General features: G+C 40.3%; 1 protein-coding gene across 3 annotated transcripts in view; it reads left to right on the forward strand.

Moving 5' to 3' along the window:
* Positions 1-23,059, forward strand: part of SCAF11 (SR-related CTD associated factor 11) — a 60,855-nt gene extending 37,796 nt beyond the window's left edge. Inside the window, exons 1-8 of one of the 3 annotated variants that reach the window (XM_072146846.1) lie at positions 1,839-1,998; positions 8,001-8,090; positions 11,836-11,930; positions 14,248-17,100; positions 17,489-17,835; positions 19,475-19,693; positions 21,669-21,788; positions 22,347-23,059. In XM_072146846.1, the coding sequence (XP_072002947.1) occupies positions 14,262-17,100; positions 17,489-17,835; positions 19,475-19,693; positions 21,669-21,788; positions 22,347-22,460 (3,639 nt within the window). In that variant the 5' untranslated portion in view covers positions 1,839-1,998; positions 8,001-8,090; positions 11,836-11,930; positions 14,248-14,261 and the 3' untranslated portion in view covers positions 22,461-23,059. Of the gene's footprint in view, positions 1-1,838; positions 1,999-8,000; positions 8,091-11,835; positions 11,931-14,247; positions 17,101-17,488; positions 17,836-19,474; positions 19,694-21,668; positions 21,789-22,346 lie in introns of those variants that run through there. The other 2 variants (XM_072146844.1, XM_072146845.1) reach the window with 2 other exon arrangements.
* Positions 23,060-23,496: the final 437 nt, after the last annotated feature.

Below are 23,496 nucleotides of genomic sequence, written 5' to 3' on the forward strand. Positions count from 1 at the left end.
ATTAATATCTGAATATAAAATTTACCTGGCTTTCTGCCAGCTCAGGCATCAGTCATGAAAGTTCTAATCCTCCTAACTTCCTACAAAAATGAGAGCCCACATAAAAGGCCATGCTAACCTATAACAGACATGTTGGTTATCAGGCTATTTTGGTGGTATGACTGCAAAACTTAATGTTCTGCTTTTTCATATGAATAGAAAATTCTTCAGAATTTTTGCCACATTTCCGTTTGGTCTCCCAACTAACATGAGTTTTGACATGTCAGAAGAAAATAAATTGTAACCACTTTTAGTGGCACATGTCAGATTTGAATAAAGGTGCTGTCTTGGGAAGGTGCAAAATGGCCAAGTCATAACTGTAAAGTTGCTGACAAAAAATTGTGTTAGCACAGCTGGAGAGAGCCTTTGATTCCAACGATACCTGTATCATGATATTGGCTTCTTCCTAGCCCGAGATATATCTGGTGTATATAAACTAAGATTCATCTTATTCTGATGTGGGTGGGCACTTCCTGGTTGTGACATCAGCTCAACTCACTGAAACCAGAAGAGATCACGTTTGTAACTGGCCGATCTGAAGCATGTGAGGAGTCACATGCTTGTCACATAACTGCAGGTCCTTTTAATCAAACGAAGTACTTTCAAATGCAGGACAGCTTGTTTATAATAGGCCGGCCTGAAGCATGTGATGAGTAACATGCTCATGACATCACTACAGGCCCTACAGACAATCTCAACAAGCCTCCTGTCGTGTCTCTAGGTGTACTATATGGTTTCCCATGGCAAATGGAGATTAGCCTGAGGGGCAAGGTAAAACCTCTGCTAGCAGCTAAACACCTTCAGATGGCTAATTATAGTAAATTAGAGTTGCTTATTTTTGCTTACTGCAGAGTTAGGCAAAAGTTTTTATACTTTACAGTTGTACTTTAACAGGTTAAAGGACATCTACCTGCTGGATGAAGGATTGTAAACCAAACACACAGACATACTGCTGTGTCCCCCCTCAGGATCTGCTTTAAACTTCCTATGCCTTTGTTTTTAAGGGTAAAAAAGGATTTAGGAGATTTGCAAATGAGATTTTTTTTTTTTTTTTTTAAATTTAAAAACCAGGGTACAAGAGATGCTCTGAGAACTTGCATGCCTCAGTTCTTTGAATGCAGATTCTGATCAAGTTGTGGATTTAACAACCATATTCCATATAAGTTCATGGAAATGCATAAACTAGAAGTATGTTTTACATACAAACAAGTTTGTGCTTTTGCTTATTTTCATTATTTCATATAATAATTTCATTTGCTTAAAGGAATAATCAGTTGCGTTGTATTTTCCCATTTTCTTAATTAAATGTTAATATTTTGGCATGTATTATGTAAAGGCTTCTGTCCGCATCTATGTGGGAGATAACAGATTGATTTAGATTAAGAAGTTAACATCTTAACCATAAAGTGGAAGTGGTATAACTTTGGATACATTTAATTTTAAATTCCACTGTAATGTACATGTAACCATGGAGGCTGCCAGAGCCCAGTCTCACCTTGAGACATGGTGGAAATGAAAAATTCTGGTCAGTTTGGACATGCAGAATGTTTAATATGTATATTGCATGTATCTGCAATATTTTGGCATCTCTATATGTTCATTATGCCATTTTCATAATTTGGGATTTAGTAGGGCTAAGTTGCATATTGAGCCACCCGCATTTTCAGCACCTTTATTATAAAGCTATGATTATTCAGATTCTACCATAATATTGGTGTTACTTTATTATTATAGCAAGAAATTCAGATATTAAGTCTGTTACTACAGCGGGTTTTAAATCTGTTTTGCAGGCATTAACCAGGCCAACACATGAGCTTCTTGATGATAATTGAAGACTTCCTCGCACTTAACGCTCCATCGGTTGTGAGCAGATCCTCAAGAGTGTGGAAGACCTTACATGCTTTAATTTACAAGCAGCTCATTATAGCTTTTTTTTTCTCTTCTTCTCTGATAGCTGAAGTAAGAATCAACTTCTCAAGAGTTACTTTGGTTAGCCCTGGATACATTGGCAGAAGCCTTGAATTCGATCTATGCAATGCCAATATATTAACAATTGCATGTGATGCGTGTTCCTGTATATATCTTTTTTTGCAGGTGTATAAATGGCAAATGCTTGATTTCGATTGGTTGAATTATACTGTACCTGTGCTTCAGCAGACTTCCATATAGAGAATGTATGAGCATAAGCCATCAAAAGCTGTGTAAACACATAAAACTGAGCTGGGCCCACAATGTATGTAGTCTGACTTGTGTCATAATTGCAAATTCTCCAAGGATGTTGGGGGGGCGTCCACAGTACCGGAAGATTGGACACATCAACTACCCTAGTAATTTTGTGACATGAACAGGTTATATAGAAGTCATCTCGCTCCATAATAATAATTCCTTTATATAGCGCACACAGATTACGCAGCGCTGCACTGAGATTGCCAAATTGGTCCCTGTCCCCAACTGGAGGACCGGAGGAAACCCACACAAATAAGAAAAACCTGTTTCACACTCCAGGAGGAATGGGTTTAGAACAGCGGAGACCTATTGCATTGTCAGCCAGAATAGCATATTGTTACTTAAAAGTTTATAAGTATGCTTGGGGCCTGCTCACATATGTTTAAGGGGGTTTCCCACAAAGACAGGCCTAACTTGCTGATCAGTGGGGGTCTCAGTGCTGAGAACCCCCACAAATTGTGAAAATGAGGAATCTGACCGACCCCTTGCCGCTCCTAGGACTAATGGAGCAGACGGGCGCGCGTGACCATTCTGCTCCATTAATCTCTATGGAGCCAATGGAAATTGCAGAGCGCCGCATTTTCGTGGGAAAACTCCTTTAAGTCTTCATTTATTCCCTTCATTGAACCAAAACCGGGAGCTATGGAACACACAGATGAGGTGCAAGTCTTTCCTTGCTGGAAAAACTTGCACCTGTACTGTGTGTTCCTGGTTTTGGCTCAAAATATCTAAAGAACTGTGAACTGGCCCTGAGTATAATTATATTTAATTTTATAATAATTTGACTCTTTGATGTAAACAATGAATATGTTACCCTTTAAAATGTATCATTTTTATTTAAAAAAATTGTTGCATGAAACTAAAGAGAGACCCATGACAAAACACTATAGTGCCTCACATACATGGGTAAACTATTTAGCAGGTTGCTGCATCGCATGATTCCGCACAATAAAAATGGACCAATTCCTGTTTCATGGGAGGACTTTTCAATACCTCAAAGATTAGGTTGCCACCACCATCTATTATCACCTGCTCTTTGAGATTTTATACCAATTTTAGTCAGTTTTCTGACGTGTCCAGAAATGGGGCATGTCTTCTGTAACTAGGGGCCGTGACCGGACAGAAAATAGCATGAGCACAAGAAAATGCAATACTCTACATCTCCTATTAGTTGGTCTAGCTTGCTGCAAAGTACAATTAGCCAGTTTTATACTGCACCAGATTAAAGGACACCTGTCATCTGGTCTCTTTAACAAGGATCGCATACCAACCTTTTATCTAGTTAAAGAGGTATTCCCACGTAGACAAGTTTCTTATATGTACTCAAGATAACAAAATAACACATTCTCTAATTCACTGTTATTCACAAAAATACAGCATTTCCTGTGTCTGTCCTGCTGTACACAATTTTAGTTGCCCCTAGACACGACCCTGTAACTTCTGGCTTGGGGTTGGGCTGCCATCTTGGATATGTGTGAGAGATTGTGCAGATGAGGTTTCTGTCTCTGCTCTGAGCCTGTAGCCACACCCCCTGCATGGAGCTCAGAGACTCGCTGATTACTTTCTGCCAGGATAGAGAGGAGCTGCAAACTACAAGGAGATGAGTGATCCGGGGGAAGAGGGAGGCAGGCACACATCTGAGATGTAGCAGGGTTAAAAATGTAACTCTGTAACTCGTGTAAAAGTCTGTCAGCCTCTATGTAATGGGCATCATGCATCTCATCACTTTCTATGTGTCAGTGTGTTGGTACAATGTCAGAAGCCAGATGAAAGTGTATATAAACCTATGCCCTGATAATGTAACCACATTGTCACCCCACAGAACTAGATGGGTCATAATGTGTCTGCTTATAGAGTCCCTGACCACACCCTGGGAATTTGCACTAAGCAGCCTGGGGAGTAATGGGAGCTAAAACGGCGATAAAACTGAGTAACACTGTAAAGTAAGGGGTTAAAATTATCTTTTATTGCGTTGACATTACTAGGGGATTGAGATGTGAGAATTTGCTTTCCTGCATGAGAACTCCATTGCTAGTGTGCTAGAGACAGACATCCGCTACACAACTGCCTGATCTGCTCTCTCTTCTCCTTTACACGTGTGAGAGACACAGCATGTCAGGCACTTGTGTAGCTGATATCTGTGTCTCTCATGGGTATAGGAGGAGAAAGACATCAGCTACACAAGTACCCAGAGTGCCCTCTTCCAATACACATGGTGCATCCTGTAACAGTTGACACACACACGCACGCACGCACGCTGCAGGGGACATGGCTGCCAGAACCAGGAAGCGCATAGAGACGCCAGGACCAGATGTGTCACATCATTATACAGGCTATCAGTCAGGTACTGCGGGGAAGAGGCTGTGCCCTGACACTCATGAATAAACTGGACAGCTACCCTGTTTACCCTAAAATAAGACCTAGTACAATTTTGCTCCGGTTAGAAATAAAGGCCTCCCCTGAAAATAAGACCTAGTGGCGGTCATTGCAGCAGCTTCCCCCCACACCATACATTAATATTAAGAAATCTTCTAGATGCCGCAGAAGGTTGTGACATGGGGAAGAATTCATGGAATTCCAAGACTGGTTTCCAATGATTCTAATAGAAATGGAGTCACAAGAATTACAGCATAAAATTCAGAGTTTGGAGGGTCATAAGAGGATGTTGGAGAAGTAGATTTTTTGTTCAGCTGTAAATGTAAATTCTTGTTCTTGGAAAAATAAGACATCCCCTGAAAATAAGACCTATTGACTGTTTTTAGGAGCAAAAATGAATACAAGACACTGTCTTATTTTCGGGGAAAAGGGGTTAATATGAAACGTATTCATTGGACCCATCTCGGGTGATCTGCATACAGCTTTAGGACCTAAATGTTTAAATCTATAGGCATGTAGAGGGACAATGAAGGGATAGGGGCAATGCTTTATAATGACAGTTTATACAAATGTATTTAGTTTTGGGGAGTTAATTTGCCTAACTGGTTCTCTTTAATCATCCAACATCAGACACAATGGTTTCTAGTTCTAATCCGCCAGATTAATCAATCTGCTGCACCAGATTAAAGACCAACACATTAATACATCTCCCACTGTGTCTGCTTAGAAAACTAGCTGTGTGATCTTGTCAGATACATCACACTGATATCACAGTCTTCCAATTGGTGCATATGAAAGAGATAATTGGAAATTATTGTAGAACATTATGGCCGCCTTGAGACAAAAATTCACCTTTTTGAAGGAAGTTTGACCGTATATGAAAATGACTGTAAGTGGCCTACATTATTCTTCCTGAACATTTCTGGGGACTCCTGGATATGTGATATTGCTCCACATCCGGCCCAACCACTCAAGAGAAACACTGAAAAGAATAGGATAGAACATGAAAGTTGTTTCTGTAGTTGACGTTTAGGACGTTTAAATGTGATAATGGTAAACTTTGCAATACGGAGGTGGAATTTTTCTTATGCACTCTTCCCTTGTAGTGAGCAGTTACCTTAAAGGGGTATTCTTATCTGGGCACTCACATTCAGATTAATTAATCTGCCATATATAAAAATTTCTTCAATTGGATGTTAATAAAAAAAAATGTTCCTGTGTAAAGATAATTTCTCAAATGTTGCCATGTTGTCCCTTAGAAACGAGATAGCTTCCTTGGATCCGGCCACCTCTGATGGATTGAGTGTACAAAGAAACAAAAGGTTATTGTATATAAAATGTCTGGGAGTTACTGCAGGTCGCACAGCCGTCCTGTGGTAATGATTGCCGAATCCTGGTGGTCCGGCAGGACTCTACAGCGCATGTCTGGCCACTGCTGCCATAGTGTGACGTGGTCGTATCCGAGGAAGCTATCTGGTTTCTAAGGGACAACATGACTACATTTATGGGAAATTATCTTCACACAGGAACATTTTTTTAATTAACATCCAATTGAAGAAATGTTTATATAAGGCAAATGAATTCAATTAAATGTAAATGCCCAGATGGGAAAACCCCTTTAAGTCCTGTGTGGGCTGTGCACAGACTTCTTTACTTTCCTAGAGAATATATTGCTTCATTCAGCTCTAAGGAGACTAGTCGGTGTCAGCCAGCTTCTTTTATCTCTACACACTGTTATTTGTAGGGAAGGTGTCTGTGCGCAAGAGTAGGAAGAGGAGCTGCTAAGCAGTGGACCAGTGATGCTTTGAGTGGAGCTATTCTGTTTGGGGCTGCATACACGGCTTTGTCTGTGTCTCTAGTGATCTGCAGCATTCAGGTCAACATGGCAGAGAACTGTGTAGAGTCTTCTATGTTTTCAGAATATGTTCTTCTGCTTTTTAAGTTTTGTGCCTTGCGTTGATACAGTACACAGGTGATTCTGCCTCCGGTTATGGCATTCAAAAACTTGAAGGTGGAAATCCGCTCTGACTGTAATGGGTTTGCATATCAATCACATGTCTATAGCTGAAATGGAAACCCCATCCACACAAAAAGGTTTAACTTCCCTTTTTTGTGGTACAGTCTGGATCTTTAACAGCCCCACCATCCCAACCTGGATCTCAGAATGAAAGCAGTTGTTGCTGCTGCTCTTTCATTTTTATCCTTCACTGCACAAGGCTGGTGACTAGGAATTGGACACAGTCCTTTAGATTTGTAGGAAATTGCTGCAGTTCTTCAGAGTTGGTCACCTCAAGCACCACAGTTTTGGAAAAGTCTAAATGGCCATGGATGCTGTATTCTAACAATTTATGGAAAATCAGAAGAATGTGGAATGAAATGTTGTTTGTGTACTAGATGACTTCATTATTGGCTCTTAAACAATTGGAAATGTCTGCACAAATGCAGTGACCCACTGGATTTCTGTGTGCATTTCCTGAGACATCGGCATAAAGGCCCTGTGCTTCATCGATTAATGTAAGCCACACTGCAAATGTGACCAGACTTTTGCGTCTGTCAGGTTTGTTTGTTTTTTCCCCAGGAAAGAATAGTGCAGTAGACTACACTATTCTTGACATTAGGGTGACAGCAGAGGAGGAAAACAGGGCATCACCGGACAGGATATGGAGGATAGTGGATACATAAATGGAGGGGTATGCAATGTATCGTATGCAATAAAGTTTTCTACATTGGTATACTTTTATAGTTTGGCTTTCTTTTCCTGAAAGGGATTTCCCCTTTTAGGACAATTAGTTTCATGTATAGATATTTAGCCACACTCTTAGGTGCAACATCTATGGATCCACACTAGTGTTAAATAATATTGCAATGATCCTATCTTCCCTGTTCTAATATTGTGTCTTTGGATTAACTATTCTTGAAAGCAGAAAGCACCGGAAATCTGAAAAAACAAAGCCAAAATTACATCCCCCTGAAACCCAATTAGCTATGCCAGTTATATTCGGGCAGTCAATGTGTGTAGCTTGTAACTTAGTAGTAAAAATTGTCTAAATTGTATGTGGGTGTGAGAACTAGGTTAGCAAGAAACCGTTAACACTCAGTTGTTAAAGAGCGCTGCCAAGCACTGTGCCTCTTGGCTGCTTCAAAGCCACTCTAATGGCTTACTATTTACAGGGTTTTGTTGTAGCCATTTAAAGGTAACCCCCAATTCAGAGACCGGGATATCCGTGGGCACCTTACAAATACATTACTACTCTATGGGAGGGCAATTTTTTCCGCCCCGTTATTTGTTGTTATGTATTTCATTATGTTCTTGACCTTCAATATTCTACATTTGCTGATTGGTATGATATGTATTGTAGGACAGAGGAAAATGAAGTATGTTTGATACGTCAGAAGAGGGAATCGCTGAAGCACTTGAGGATTCCGCTTGGTGTGGATGCAATTACATGGTAAGCAATCTTATAATTGTTAATGTCCAAAGTTATTTTATATTCATTTTATAGCCAGTGGCACATTGTAATGAATGCTATGTAATAACTCCATATACTGCAATATAGTTGTATTGCAGTATATGGTAGGAATGATCAGACTATGTAGGGTTCAAGGGTCTAAAAAATAGTAAAAAAATAAATCAAACCACCCCCTTTTCCGTAGCCTGATTTATCAAAATATAAAACCAGTTATTGCTGGCGGTGAACTATATAACAGAAAATAGTCCCCAAATATCCAAAAAGCGGCTTTTACATAATTTTACAAAAGTTAAAACATGTTATAAGTGAGCAAAAGGTCGCACAGTCCTCAAAATGGTTTCAATAAAAACGTTATCTCCTCTCGCAAATATTGATGTCTTACGCAGCACCTGGTTATGAAAAAGTTATTAGTCTCAGAAGATGGCAAAGCCATTTTTTCCATACTTTTTCATTTTTGCAACTGTATTAAACCTGTAACAATAGATTAACACTAAAACATATGTAAATTTGGTATCACTGTGACTGTACAGAACCAAAGAATAAAGTAGACCTATCATTTGGAGCGCACAAGGAAAGTCGTAAAAATAGAGCTCACAAGAAAGTGACACAAATGCGGTTTTTCCGCCCATTTCGCCACATTTGGCATTTTTTTTTCCAGCTTCCGAGTACATGGCATAGAATAATGTCACTGAGAAGTAAAATTTGTTACGCAGAAAATAAGCCCTCACACAGCTCTGTAAAGGAAATAAAGAATGTATAGCTTTTTGAAGGTGGGGAGCAAAAACATAAACAAAAGAATACTGCGATCCGAAGGGGTTAAACGTCTGGGGAGGGCTAACGGAGTTTTTTAATTGTAAATTTTTCTTAACTTTTGGGCTCATTCCTGAATTAAATAATTTTACTTTTGCTGTCATGGCCTGTTTCAGATACAATGTGGGATTGTGTGTGTTTTTAAATTTCGACCCAACTGGTTATTCAAACTGCTTTAGACTGTTGAGAACTGACTCTCCTAAACATAGAACCTGCAATGACAGCAGAGAAATCTGACTGGAATGGGGAAAAGAACAGCCTATACCACAAATTTAACCCCTTAGCAACCCTACCTTCCAAAATCTACAACTTTTGTAAAGAGCTGCGTGATGGCATGTTTCCTGTGCAACAAATTTTACTTAATAGTGACGGTTTTTTAATATTCCATGCTGTCTACTGGAAAGCAGAAAAATTGCATGAATTTTACAGCTTTTACTGTGTGCCCCAAATGTACTTTTATCCTTTGGGTCGGTAAAGCAAATTTATATAGGTTCTATAATGTTTTAATACATTCACAAACATTAAAATAGAAAAAAAAATGTACCCCCCAAAAATTAATTTTGCCATCTTCTGGAGCTAATGATCTTTTCATACGAGATGACGTTTTCAATGCTGCCATTTTGATCACCTTTTTTATAAAATTTTTTATTTGTTGCAAAATGGCGAAGTGGAAAACTTGACTTTAACCCCGTAACGGAAAATAGTTCCCAAATGTCTGCAATGACGGTTTTATACTTTGGTCATTTTTTGACGCACAGACAGTAAAAATCGTAAACATATTTGTTGTATTGCCACTGACACATTGCAACAAATGGCCAGAAATCATACAGCCTCAGATCTTGCAAAGAACCGAGGTTGTCGTAGAGACTTATCGTCGCTTCCCACTGACATCATGGGGGCTAACAAAGCCAAGCTGGTGGTGCCCGTGAGCCCTCTCCAAATACCTGCAGCATACATGTCACGTATAGTTGCGAGGTTAATTTACTCAGTTTTAAAACTCAGTTTAAAACTTACTCAGTTAATTTACACAGTTTAAAACTCTCCAGTATGTCTACCAGCTGGCAGTCCTTGTTCAGCTCATTCTGAATTTGGGGTCTTCAGAGTATTGACAAATTTCTCCTGCTTACTTTAACCATGTTGTACTATACCAGCACAAATTTTAGCAGACTTTGGCAGATGCCACGCTGCTACAGCATGGTTTTTATATCGGTAGGGGAAGATCCAACCGTGAAAACTGCTTATGCTTGGAGTCAGTAGCATTTTGCATTTTTTCACTCACTTTTATTTTGTGTTTTCAGTGTATTTTCCACACCCAGGCAATACACACAATAAAAGACTCATCGCTGTGGTCCATCTATTATATAGCAATTGATCAGTGAAAAACGCATGTCACTTGCGTTGTACTTGTAGGTGAATGCGTGCAATGCATTTTTGATTTGTCTCCATAGACTTTGGTGCGTTTTTTCATGCGCATAACTTTCAAAAGTAGAGCATGCAGGTCTGTACAAACTTAAAGAATACAATGGGCCAGAGTGCAAAAAGTGTCAGAAGCATGCTTTAACCAATGTGTATATACACTCACCGGCCACTTTATTAGGTACACCTGTCCAACTGCTCGTTAACACTTAATTTCTAATCAGCCAATCACATGGCGACAACTCAGTGCATTTAGGCATGTAGACATGATCAAGACAATCTCCTGCAGTTCAAACCGAGCATCAGTATGGGGAAGAAAGGTGATATGAGTGCCTTTGAACGTGGCATGGTTGTTGGTGCCAGAAGGGCTGGTCTGAGTATTTCAGAAACTGCTGATCTACTCGGATTTTCACGCACAACCATCTCTAGGGTTTACAGAGAATGGTCAGAAAAAGAAAAAACATCCAGTGAGCGGCAGTTCTGTGGGCGGAAATGCCTTGTTGATGCCAGAGGTCAGAGGAGAATGGGCAGACTGGTTCGAGCTGATAGAAAGGCAACCGTGACTTAAATCGCCACCCGTTACAACCAAGGTAGGCAGAAGAGCATCTCTGAACGCACAGTACGTCGAACTTTGAGGCAGATGGGCTACAGCAGCAGAAGACCACACCGGGTGCCACTCCTTTCAGCTAAGAGCATGAAACTGAGGCTACAATTTGCACAAGCTCATAGAAATTGGACAGTAGAAGATTGGACAAACGTTGCCTGGTCTGATGAGTCTCGATTTCTGCTGCGACAATCGGATGGTAGGGTCAGAATTTGGCGTCAACAACATGAAAGCATGGATCCATCCTGCCTTGTATCAACGGTTCAGGCTGGTGGTGGTGGTGTCATGGTGTGGGGAATATTTTTTTGGCACTCTTTGGGCCCCTTGGTACCAATTGAGCATCGTTGCAACGCCACAGCCTACCTGAGTATTGTTGCTGACCATGTCCATCCCTTTATGACCACAATGTACCCAACATCTGATGGCTACTTTCAGCAGGATAATGCGCCATGTCATAAAGCTGGAATCATCTCAGACTGGTTTCTTGAACATGACAATGAGTTCACTGTACTCAAATGGCCTCCACAGTCACCAGATCTCAATCCAATAGAGCATCTTTGGGATGTGGTGGAACGGGAGATTCGCATCATGGATGTGCAGCTGACAAATCTGCGGCAACTGTGTGATGCCATCATGTCAATATGGACCAAAATCTCTGAGGAATGCTTCCAGCACCTTGTTGAATATATGCCACGAAGAATTGAGGCAGTTCTGAAGGCAAAAGGGGGTCCAATCTGTTACTAGCATGGTGTACCTAATAAAGTGGCCGGTGAGTGTATGTATGTATGTATGTATGTATGGGATTTGTGCCAGGCTGGTTACAGTTCAAAATATGATGCTATTTTTTTTTTCTATTGCTTAAACTAATTTAATTGCTTTTAACCTGTTTCCTAGCAACTCCAGTTTACCTGCTGATATACTTATTTATCAACCATTATCTTTGGATGAATATATCTTGCCATTAAGCCCAATTTCTTTAAGGAGCGAAGGTAAATATGTTTGTACTTTTTCTTCCAGGCTACTGTAACCATCAAATTCAAGCTTGATAAACCAGGGACACTTGTTTATAGACCCAGGCACAGAGACTGTGCATTGCCAGAGCCTTTCCATGTTGTAGCTTCTGTCTCCCTCTCTCCTGCTCTCCCAATACTTCTCCACTCCCTCTTTCTGATGTAATCTTTCTGTAGTAGAGGAAGTTTTGGCACACAGTGGCAGGGGGAAAGTGCTCCTGCAAAGTGTACGCTACATCTCAGATTGGACTCATTAGCGTAATTTAAAAAATTGATTTTAGAAGGAAGGAGGCCATGGATAACAAATATAAGATTACCCCAGTCACAGTGCCTGGATCTATTAGTAATTGCCCTTGTTTATCATGTTTGATTTTGGTAGATTTGTTTTTAATGTTTTATCTATTTTCCCCCAGAAGTAAAATATTCCTTCCTGCACACGTTTTCTACTGAGAATTTAAGACATTCTGTAAACAGGTGTTGTAGAAAGAGGAAAAGTAAAGAAAATTTCCTAAATCTCTTCGTTGGTAACTCTGTGACTGCAAGTTGGCATGGAAAAGTTATACAATTTTCCAATATACTTTCTGTATCTGTTCCTCAACATTTTCTAGATTTGTTTCTAGTTTACAGTGGAGATCTGTCCATGCTAATGTGATGGAGGTGCAGGTGCACAAGCCGTTAGTATCACAGAGAGTAATAGGAGTTGTGTGATTCTAACGGCTCGTGCACCTGCCAATCACATCGGCATAGACAGATTGTTACCTCAGGAAGGAAACAATGACTCTTCGTATGGAATGACGGCAAGCAGAGTTCTAGAAAACCATGAGGAATTGATATAGAAAGTATATTGAAAAAGGGTATAACTTGTCATTGCACAAATCTCAATTATTTACTGAGTGTGGCCACCCCTTTTAAGTGTACGCAGCATGTATTATACAGACTGAGAATGGATGTGATTAGAGATGAGCGAGTATACTCGTCCGAGCTTGATGCTCGTATGAGTATTAGAGTACTCGAAACGGCTCGTTGCTCAGACGCTCGTCGGCTCGAGATCGAACATTTACTTAAAGGAAACCTACCACTTGTAGTGGCAGGTTTCTGATGGAAATACCGGGCACCAGCTCAGGGTGAGCTGGTGCCGGAGCTTAGTTTTGTTAGTGTTTTAAACCGCGGTATCGCGGTTTAAAACACTTTTTAAACTTTATAGCCGGCGCAGGGAGGTACGTGCTCGGCGCTTACCATGCGCGCGGCTCTCCTTCACTTCCTATGTAGCCGCGCGCATGGTAAGCGCCAAGCGCGTACCTCCCTGCGCCGGCTATAAAGTTTAAAACGCTAACAAAAATAAGCTCCGGCACCAGCTCACCCTGAGCTGGTGCCCGTTATTTCCATCAGAAACCTGCCACTACAAGTGGTAGGTTTCCTTTAAGGAAACCGTGAAGAACAGTGAAGAATACAACTAACAGTGAACACAGGATCATTTCAAGTGAAGAACAGATTGCAGATGTTTCCGTACATCTGTTAACTTATCGGAAGACACGCGCGGCGAACGGTGTTCTTCACAATAGTATGTGAAGAACAGTATGTGTGAAGAACACATTGCAGATGTGTTGCAGTGAAGAACACATCTGCAATGTGTTCTTCATGGTGTTCTTTCAATGTGTTCTTTCAGCCATAGGTGGGAAGCTTTGTAACACCCCCCTACTTTTTGTTATAAGTGTTGAGAACATATTCTAACTTTTAAGTTGACGCCTGCTTACCAAAAGCCATTGGCCCTGTAAGGGTTCACAGAACTCTCACACTATCCCTAGAAGGAGCTGTTAGTCTGGTTCTTTATCACAATGTTTGGATATTTTTTTGCACTGAAACTTTAAGAGCTTTTCAAATACCCATTATGACTCTTTTCCCCTACAAATGAGATACTCTTTAAGGTCTCCAAATTAGTGGTAATCCTCCTACTGTTTGTTGCCGCTGTTATGTAATGCATTCAAAGTAGCAACAGCAGTAAAAAGCAATTGTTATGTTGACAAATCCTTTTTTTCCATTGCTATATTTCTAATCGTTACATGAATTTATTTAAAATGTAACTCTGCAATTCATTTGACAAGATTATTATTATTATTATTATTATTATTATTATTATTATTATTATTATTATTATATTATTATATTATTATTATTATATTATTATTATTATATTATTATTATTATTATTATTATATTATTATATTATTATATTATTATTATTATTATTATTATTATTATTATTATTATTATTATTATTATTATATTTTTTTTATAGATAATTCAAGTAGAATGTGTCCTCACACTGGTGCCCAAGAAGGCACTGAAAAAAAGCAAGCTGCATCTGGCACATCAACCAACAGAGGAACAAGAAAAAAGTCGGTACAATCAAGTACTAGACGGAGATCCACAAGAAATAGTAAATCTGATACAAGCAATCTCCAGAGCTCGCCAAAATCTAGTGGCTCAGATCACGATACTCCTGGTAATGCTACTGCTGCTGCAAACGCTCCCTCATCAGACCGCCCTGGTAAGCAAACATTAAAACAACGAAAGCAAACTCCAAAAAAGGGATCCCAAGCGAGAAAAAGACTCCGCTCAGCAACACCACTCCAAGATGAACCCAATGATGATAAAGAGTCATCTGAAAGTGAGCCAGAGCAAGAAAAGAAGTATAAAATGTCAGATGATCTATCCGAAACAGAACTGTACAAAACAAATCAGTCTCCCAACAGTAGCAACGATAAAAAATATGAGCACTCAGATCCATCCTCGCCTCTCGAACAGCCTGAGAAACCTTTGCTAAGCTCTTCACCTGCACACAATTTGTTGTCTGTCGATGAGGAAAGTTTGTCTAGTCCTGATTTGCAGAACAAGCATCAGTCTTGTATAGAACATTCATCTCCTTCACCAGTCTTTAATAACGGTCAGAATGATTTGGAAGGCTGTCAAGTGGAATCCCCAAAATCTGTAAATGAGCCAAGTAGTATGGGTTCAGCTGAAAATCAGATGGAGACAAACAAAAAATGTGTTTTGGAAGCTGAGAATGTCACTGTTTCGGGTAGAGAAAGTTCTCCTGCCTCAGCTAATCACGTCATTTCTGACGATGGAGACTTGGCACATTTGTCATGTGATAAAGAGCAGTTGCATGTTGAGGACGTTCCCTCTTCACCTTTATCTTGCACAGAAATGAAATCTCCTAGAGAAGATTTGCAAAACTTGCCTTCTGAAGAGATTACTGTTAATGAAGAAAGCCAGTTGCACTCCAGCCAAATAGATCTGCAGTCTAATGAACGTGATTGTGAAAATATGGATTCCAACACCACACAATCTACACTTCCACCTGATTTGGGAAAACCATATGATTTGGACTGTACCCCACCATCTCCAGATGCATCAGACGAACAAAGTACACGGCAACCCCCAGATCTACAACTACTCAGTCCTGATGACTCTCTAGAAACTGTGGAGCGAACACTTGAGCAGGAAAAGGTTGAAGGGAACTTACAGGTAGAAAAACCAGAAGAGTGCATTGAAGAACAAAATGCAACAACAAATACAACCCCGGAGTTAAAATGTCATAACTCTGATAGTTCTGACAATAGTTTAGAACTTTCTAAAGAGTCTTTGACTACATCAACAATTTCTGTTGCTGAGGAAAGTCTAAATACTGATACTAAAGCAAGTAATGGCAATACATTATGTATTGAGGAAGTAAAGAGTTCCATTTTAAGGGACAGTAAAATAACTGAAACCGATGAAAAAAAAGCCCTAGAGAAACCATTTTGTGATGACATTGAACCGGTGGCAATGGAGTGTGATTTATTGTGTAGTGATCATAATGATTCAGAAATTGAGAAACCAGTGGACCCTACTGAAGCTAACAAAACTGAGTCTGATTTGGCTGAAAAGAAGGAACTTCAGACTTCTCCAAAGCAGTCATTACCACCTAATGATATACAGAAAAAAGAATCCCGAACAAGAAAATCTAGGTTTCATTCCCCATCAACAACCTGGTCACCTAGTAAAAACGAAGTTAAAGAGAGGCCGAGATCACGCTCACGGTCTAAAGTGAAAGACTCTCCCGTTAAACGTAAAACTAGATCGCGCAGTAGAGAAAAGGAAGGAGAACATGGTCGTGGTGGTCAATGGAAAGGGAGAAGCAGAGACCGTCACCATAGGAGACATTCAAGATCTCGAAGCAGACATTCTCGGTCCAGGAGTAGGCATTCACGATCAAGGAGCAGGCATTCGAGATCTAGAAGTAGACATTCAAAGTCTAAAAGTAGATCACGCTCCAGGTCTGGATCACGTAGCAAATACAGAAATAGAAATGAAAAAGATTGCAGTTCTCCACCATGGAAAGAAAGACATATAAGTGAAAATTGGAAGAGTCCCCGGGGTAGTGAAAAACTTAGAAGAAATGAACATGAGAAACATGAAAGTTTCAGGAATGAGAAGTATGACTCTAGAGATTCAGCTGAGGCATATCCTGACAATAAAAATGATTACCCTGATTGGGTGGTGGAAAAGATGAAATCTGTAGATAACAGAGGAAGAGGGGATACCTGGATGAGGGGGGAAGGTCGAGGGAGGGGAGATCGTGGTTGGGGTGAGACCAGAGGAAGAGGAGACAGAGCCAGAGGAAGAGGTGATTTCAGGGGAAGGGGGGAGAGTCGAGGCAGGGGGGATAGAGGCAGAGGTGGTAATAGAGGAAGAGGTTCCCATTGGGACGATGACCATTATGGATCTGGAGATTCTTGGAATAGAAATGCAAATATGGACTGGAACTCGCCCAGAAGTCGTGGAGGCCGTGGAAGAGGAGGTTTTAGAGGTGGATTTAATTATGGAGACCAAAATGAGAATAATTGGAACAATAGACAGCCTTTCTCAGGAAACTCTATTACTTCAGGGCAAGAGTCTTCAAGGTTCCCAGAAAGTAAAATGAAACCTAAATATGAAGATTCGTATGACGCTCCTGCTGATCGATCAGGATGGTCCTCTGCATCAAGTTGGGCTGTTAGGAAAACCCTTCCTGCTGATGTTCAGAATTACTACTCAAAAAGGGGAAGAAACTCCTCGGGCTCCCAAGGCAGTGTCTGGCCTAAACCAGAAGAGACTTCAGATCAAGGTGAGTTATAGTCATTACTTGGAGGCAGCCAGCTACAGTATCTTGACTAGAAATATACTTTGCAGAAAAGTTTTTATATTAACAAGTTTAATGTATTTTAATAATAAACTTTCTATAGTGCCATCATATTCCATATTAACTTCTGGTCCAATGTATGACTACAGGACTAGTAAAGTGTCTTTTATTTTGAATATTTGGCTCTAGTTGTGGAGCCTACATTGTTGTGTGGTATGTTCATACTGGTTTATATTTCTTGAGACTGTACTGGATGTCAAGGCTTTGTTCAATTTTGTAAAACCGGCAGTATAGTTTTGTATGTGGTGGGAATAATGCTTAGTCAGAATCTAGAAATGTTTTTTAGTTTCTTTCGTGTTCTCTTTTTCAACAGATCAAGCTGCAAAAGATCAAGCAAGTCAACAAACTGAAACTACTCCAGTCCCTGTAAATATGGTGCAGACTCAAATGAATGTTGTGCAACAGCCCATTGCTGCACCTCCTCAACCAATGAATATGTTTCCTTATCCCGTGGGGGTTCATCCACCATTGGTGAACATCCAACACAATCCATTTAATCTTCATCCACCACTTCCTATTCATCTTCACCCGGCACTACCGCTTGTTCAGGTGTCTGCACCATCTAGTGTACCTCAGGGATTACCTCCACCACCACCGCCCCCTCCACCATCACAGCAAATGAGTTACATTGCTCCTCCGCAAGATGGAAAACCACTGCAGGTATCCATTTTTTTTTAATATGCTATTTTATGGCACGTTAATTATTGCAAAGGCCGGCTGCAGACAAACGTATGATGGTCTGATCCCAAGTAATGCACAAATTGCATAAGACAGGAGTGAGGAATATGATCCAAGCACTACCTGTCTATAAGAACTGCTATAGTGCCGGAACTATAGTCCTATTCTATGGTATCAGACCAACATGCGCATCCGTTTTCATGGGCTACACAAATTCATCTGGTTTATGAGTACTCTTTAAAGGTGTGTTTCAGAAAAAACATTTTATTGTGTGTAACTTTAAATATGTTCTATTTATCAGATCCTTACGGTTTTCTAGATCTCTGCTTTCTGTCCTTCTATGGAAGCTACAGGGTTTCCTTCCAGTGAATAGAAATCTGTCCCTGGACATGTCACACAGGTGCATGGCTCATTATAACAAACATCTCTGATTACTCAATGATACTAACGGGGCGTGCGCCTCTGTGACATCACATGACCATGGACTGGTCTCATTATATAGGTGTTCCGTTTTCTATATCTCTAGATTGAGGGTTGCTGGGAAGCATAAATACTGCTCCATACAAGGAAATGCCCGCTCAGTGATATGGAGGTTTTTTTTTTTATCGGCATTACATACACCCTTTTGATCTCACTCTGTGTGTTTGTAATGTGTATGATTGCTTTTAAGCTCTTGGCAAGTATATCCTTGCAAATAACCCACAATTTGAACTGTGAAATTTTTTCCAGTTTTATATACACCATTCATACTGCTTTGAACTCTTTCTTCACCTGGGGTCATTTGAAACTGAATGCCCAGGTCAATGTTTGTGGTTTTGTTCTGCTTTTCTTTAAATGACAATTACTCTTTTGGAAACCCTTTACATTTTCTTTCATGAAATTGTTTTCCAAAATATGCTAAAAATATTTGCAGTGTCGATCCATCACCCTTGCACAAATTTAGCTACAGGTGCGAAGGGTGCATGTAAATCTGATCTGGAAAACACTTATATCTTTTGAACTGTGACTCTGTTCTGGTGTCCAGTTAGATAGGTGAATCTCCCCTTTAATATCATGCACAAAATCCATTTTTAGGCATCTTTCACATGAACGCATGCTCGCCCCGCTGAACCTCTAGGTAAACTTAGAGCAAGCTCTTTTTTTTTTTTCTCTCCATGTATCATATGGTACAGTGAGCAATACGTCCATTTGAATGGATGGACGTATTACCCATTTTAATGAATGTGGCTGTATTCTACCTGTACCGATGCAGTAAAAAAAAACCTGTACTGAAAAATCAGGTTGTGTGAAAGAGGCCTTAAACTTACTCAGGAATGGAAAGCTGTGCATAAAAATCACATATTTTAATTCAACTTTCTCAGTGGATATCTCCTGCTGAAATTTAATGGGGAGATGCTCCAGTTTAATAGGACAACAGAACTGTGTTTCTAGGTGCCATAGTTCAGTTATGACCATTTAAAGTAATCTACTGTCATGATGTCTGTACACGTGCTATCTGCATAGTGTATGTGCAAATAGCATGTATGTAACTGCATGAAGTAGTTTATGGAGAACTTGGTTCATAAATTTTATTATTGTATTTTTGTTTCAAACGTTGACATTGTGTTAACTTTTGTGACAGGGTCATCTTGGTGCTTCTTATGTAAGTAACAATGTAAATGCACCACTCTTGCCTGCTCCTGCAGCAGTTCAAGGAAGCATTGGGGCCGTTCTAGGACCAAATTCAAGCAGTGTAGTGACATCAGGACATAGCAGATTTCCATATACTCCTGTCAAATCTACGACTAGAAAGGAAAGTGTGACAGTGGAGGCGAGTGCAGATAGCTCCAAAAAGGAAAAGGTAACCATGTTTTCTGAGACTTATCAATGATCGTTGTTAAAGGGGTCCTTTCATCACCTCCATCAACTTCTACTTTTTGCATCCATGGGGATACCATTCGGAGTTATTTAGGACACTAAACTAATCACAGGTTCTTATGGACCAGTGTATCCCAGTGATCACAGTCCAAAACTGCAATAACTGTAAAAAGGCAAAACAAAAAAAACTGTGTATTTACCCACCTTTATTACAACACAGACTTTAGAAGTAGCAAATAACACACTAAGGCCTCATTCAGATGGCCTTTGGGGGACGTATATACAGCAACGTATATTCTTCAGATATACGTCCCCCATAGCCCTGCAATAGACGCGCGGCGCCATATGGAGTGGTAACGTATCGTACCGTTCCATGGCCGTTAACATATAGGATATATCCTATCTTTTCTCTGCATACGGCGCTGTGCGTCATGTTCCTATATGGAGAGGGGCGGGGTGAGCAGCACTCGCCCCCTCCTCCTCTCCACAGCGCCGACGTGTGTTACAGTACGGCGGGCACAAGTCAGTGTGAATTCAGCTTAAGAGAGGAGTCGCATGCCGCTCAAAACTTCAAAAAGAGACCTCTGTTGTAGAAAGGAAAAAAGTTATAACTGATGAAAGCTGATGACTGGTCCTTTTGTAGGGTATCCCCTACAGTATCCCTGAAGAATGTCTGAACACAGCAAGAACATTGGCATTGCAAAGATGGACTTTTTTTTTTTTACATTGTTGCACCCTCCACTTCCTTACATTGTGCCTATGCCAGCTGTCATGCCAACCTCATGTCATGCTCCACCCCATCTCCCCCTAGTTGCAGTTATACCAGATATCCATCTCTCACCTTCCCCCTGCATCAGTCTTCTAAAGCTGCCAGGCGGAAGGACATCATATGATCATGCCTGCCTGCCTCAGTACAGGCACAATGATAATGCAGAACGTGGAGGGATCACTGCATTCCACTAGAGCTCAGGTCTTGGGATGAAGCCTGAAATCCGCTACATTGGGAGGAATAGTAACCCGCAGTGATTACAAACTCACAAAAACACGCACTTACAGATAGGCCAAATTTATAGACTTCAATTTTTTAATTTTTGCTTGTTAATAACATGAAATTTCTCAAAACTACGGCCATCTCTTGTGCTTCTATGGGGTGCGCTAGTAACTAGTGCGTGTTATTAAAATTACTATCCACATTAGGTTTAATCTGGAAACTTGTGTAAAGTACTGCATATACCCCAAGAATATTTTGAAACCATTGTCCTCCACAGATATCCTTTCAATGACAGCATCTGAAAGCTGTACTTTGTGTTTGCGTGTGTTGGACTCAATTCTCCAAGATGTGTACACGCACGTACACACGCACGTACACGTACACACGCACGTGCACGTACACACGCACGTACACACGCACGCACACGTACACACGCACGCACACGTACGTACACGCACACGTACGTGCACACGTACGTACACACGCACACGTACGTACACACGCACACGTACGTACACACGCACACGTACGTACACGCACACGTACGTACACGCACACGTACGTACACGCACACGTACGTGCACACGTACGTACACACGCACACGTACGTACACACGCACACGTACGTACACACGCACACGTACGTACACACGCACACGTACGTACACACGCACACGTACGTACACACGCACACACACGTACGTACACACGCACACACACGTACGTACACACGCACACACACGTACGTACACACGCACACACACGTACGTACACACACACACACACACACACACGTACGTACACACACACACGTACACATGTAGTCAGTACAGAGGTGTAGCTGTGTGTACAGATACATGCTGAAAATACTTTGGTGACCATGTCCATTACTTCCCTTATATAAAGAGGTTATTGATCACAATGTTTTGCTTCTGTGTTTTTAATTCCTTTTTTCTCCTTATGATAGAAAATTCTGATTCAGGAGCGGGCAGCACAAGAGGTTAAAGTGGCCATAAAACAATACTATCAAAATAAAGATATCACAAAGGATGAATATAAAGAAATAGTGAAGAAAGCTGTGGACAAGGTGAGAAGACCAGTAACTGCTGAATGTGCGCCTCCTCCAGCTACACAGATATGGGGCAAACAGTCTTTCTGGTCCTAGTTGTCAAATTTGGACCACATTCAGCCCTTCATCAGTTCCCATGTCCTTTTAACAATCGCCAAATATTCAGCTCCACTCTGCAAAACTGAATGGGGAGGCCCCAATCTCCTGATACATGAGCGATTCATCTCTGCTTCACACGTGGCACATATGGACTTACGGCATATCCAGTAATGTGATTTGCACACTTTTTCTAGCATATATATTATGCGACCACTTGAAAGTAAACTGAATGATCTGCTATCACTTACACCATAGACTTGTGCACATAGCTGATAGCAAGCTCACAGCCTTTTCTAGTTCTTACAGCTTTCTTTAGAATGTTTCACATACATTCTTATTTTGCTTATGGCTTCTATGATCCAGAAGTTATGATTGTTTGTCTTTTGTCTTGTAAAATAGTGTGTATCACTCCATAAGGGTGGGACAGGAGTTGCCTGATGCAGTTTTAAGATTCATTTTTATTTATTTTTCTTCTAGGTTTGTCATAGTAAAAGTGGAGAAGTCGATTCAGCTAAAGTGGCAAATCTTGTTAAAGCTTATGTAGATAAGTATAAACACTCTCGCAAAAAGGGGACTGACGACAAACTGTGAACCACTTTCAATCACTGGAATGACCCCGGCAGACTAAGAACTGCCACCGTAATTGTCCAAGTGCAATTTGTGTCTCCACAAACTGGTCACAACTGCGATTGGACCTGGGTTTTGATAATTTTTCATTTGGAAACCTTTTGATTTAGAGCTCTTTACCCCCCTTCCCGTTCATAAAATTTAATGAATTTTTGTTTTTATTAGGGTGAACATATGAATAATAATGTACAGTTTTGACCTTCTCAATGATGTGTGTAATATTAGAGATGTTGATCTCACTACTTGGCTATCAGCTGGTTATTGTGTGTACAGTACATGTAATCTGTTGGTTAAAAAGTCTGATACTAAGATTCTTTTGATTGTGTTTTCTTCTAATAATGGTAAGATGTTTTTTCTTGGCTCCTTTGTAGTCTAACTGGACACGCTGGTCTCTAAGTGTACCCAATGTATGCAGGTCTCTGTATCTTGATATAGAATCTGTTTAGAAATAAACTTTCAGAATAACAATATGCCTACTGCAAAATATGTCCGACAAATATATATATTTTTAAGATGGACATGGATCTATGGAAACACCAAATAAATAAATATGCTGCTTGTTTGGTCGTCTTTCTTTATTGATTATAAGAACAGAAATCTGCAGACCTGTCACAACAAGTGAATACTTCATGAAATAGCAATTCACACAATCTTTTCTTATGCTGCATCTATACCATAGGGCGAAGTTCTCTTGGAAATGTGTAACCATGATGTATGCCAACATATAAAAATGTACACTTGTGGAAAAAAACAATTTGCAAGGGTAATTATTCCTTCATTAAGAGGGCTATGGGAAATTCGCAATCCCTCTCCATACAACTGCCCTTAACAGCTTAAATCGTAGCCAAAAGGTTATAGGGAAAAATGATATACACCTATTGCTGTCCTAGTGGGTTTAAAACAACCTATTAAAGTATCCCATATGCTAAATGCTGTAATGGGGAAGGGGAGGGGGTGCCAAATTGTGAAAAATTTAGGCCCTGTGGTAATTCTTGGAGAA

Source organism: Engystomops pustulosus, chromosome 4 (genome assembly GCF_040894005.1).
Source record: "Engystomops pustulosus chromosome 4, aEngPut4.maternal, whole genome shotgun sequence".
NCBI lineage: Eukaryota > Metazoa > Chordata > Amphibia > Anura > Leptodactylidae > Engystomops > Engystomops pustulosus.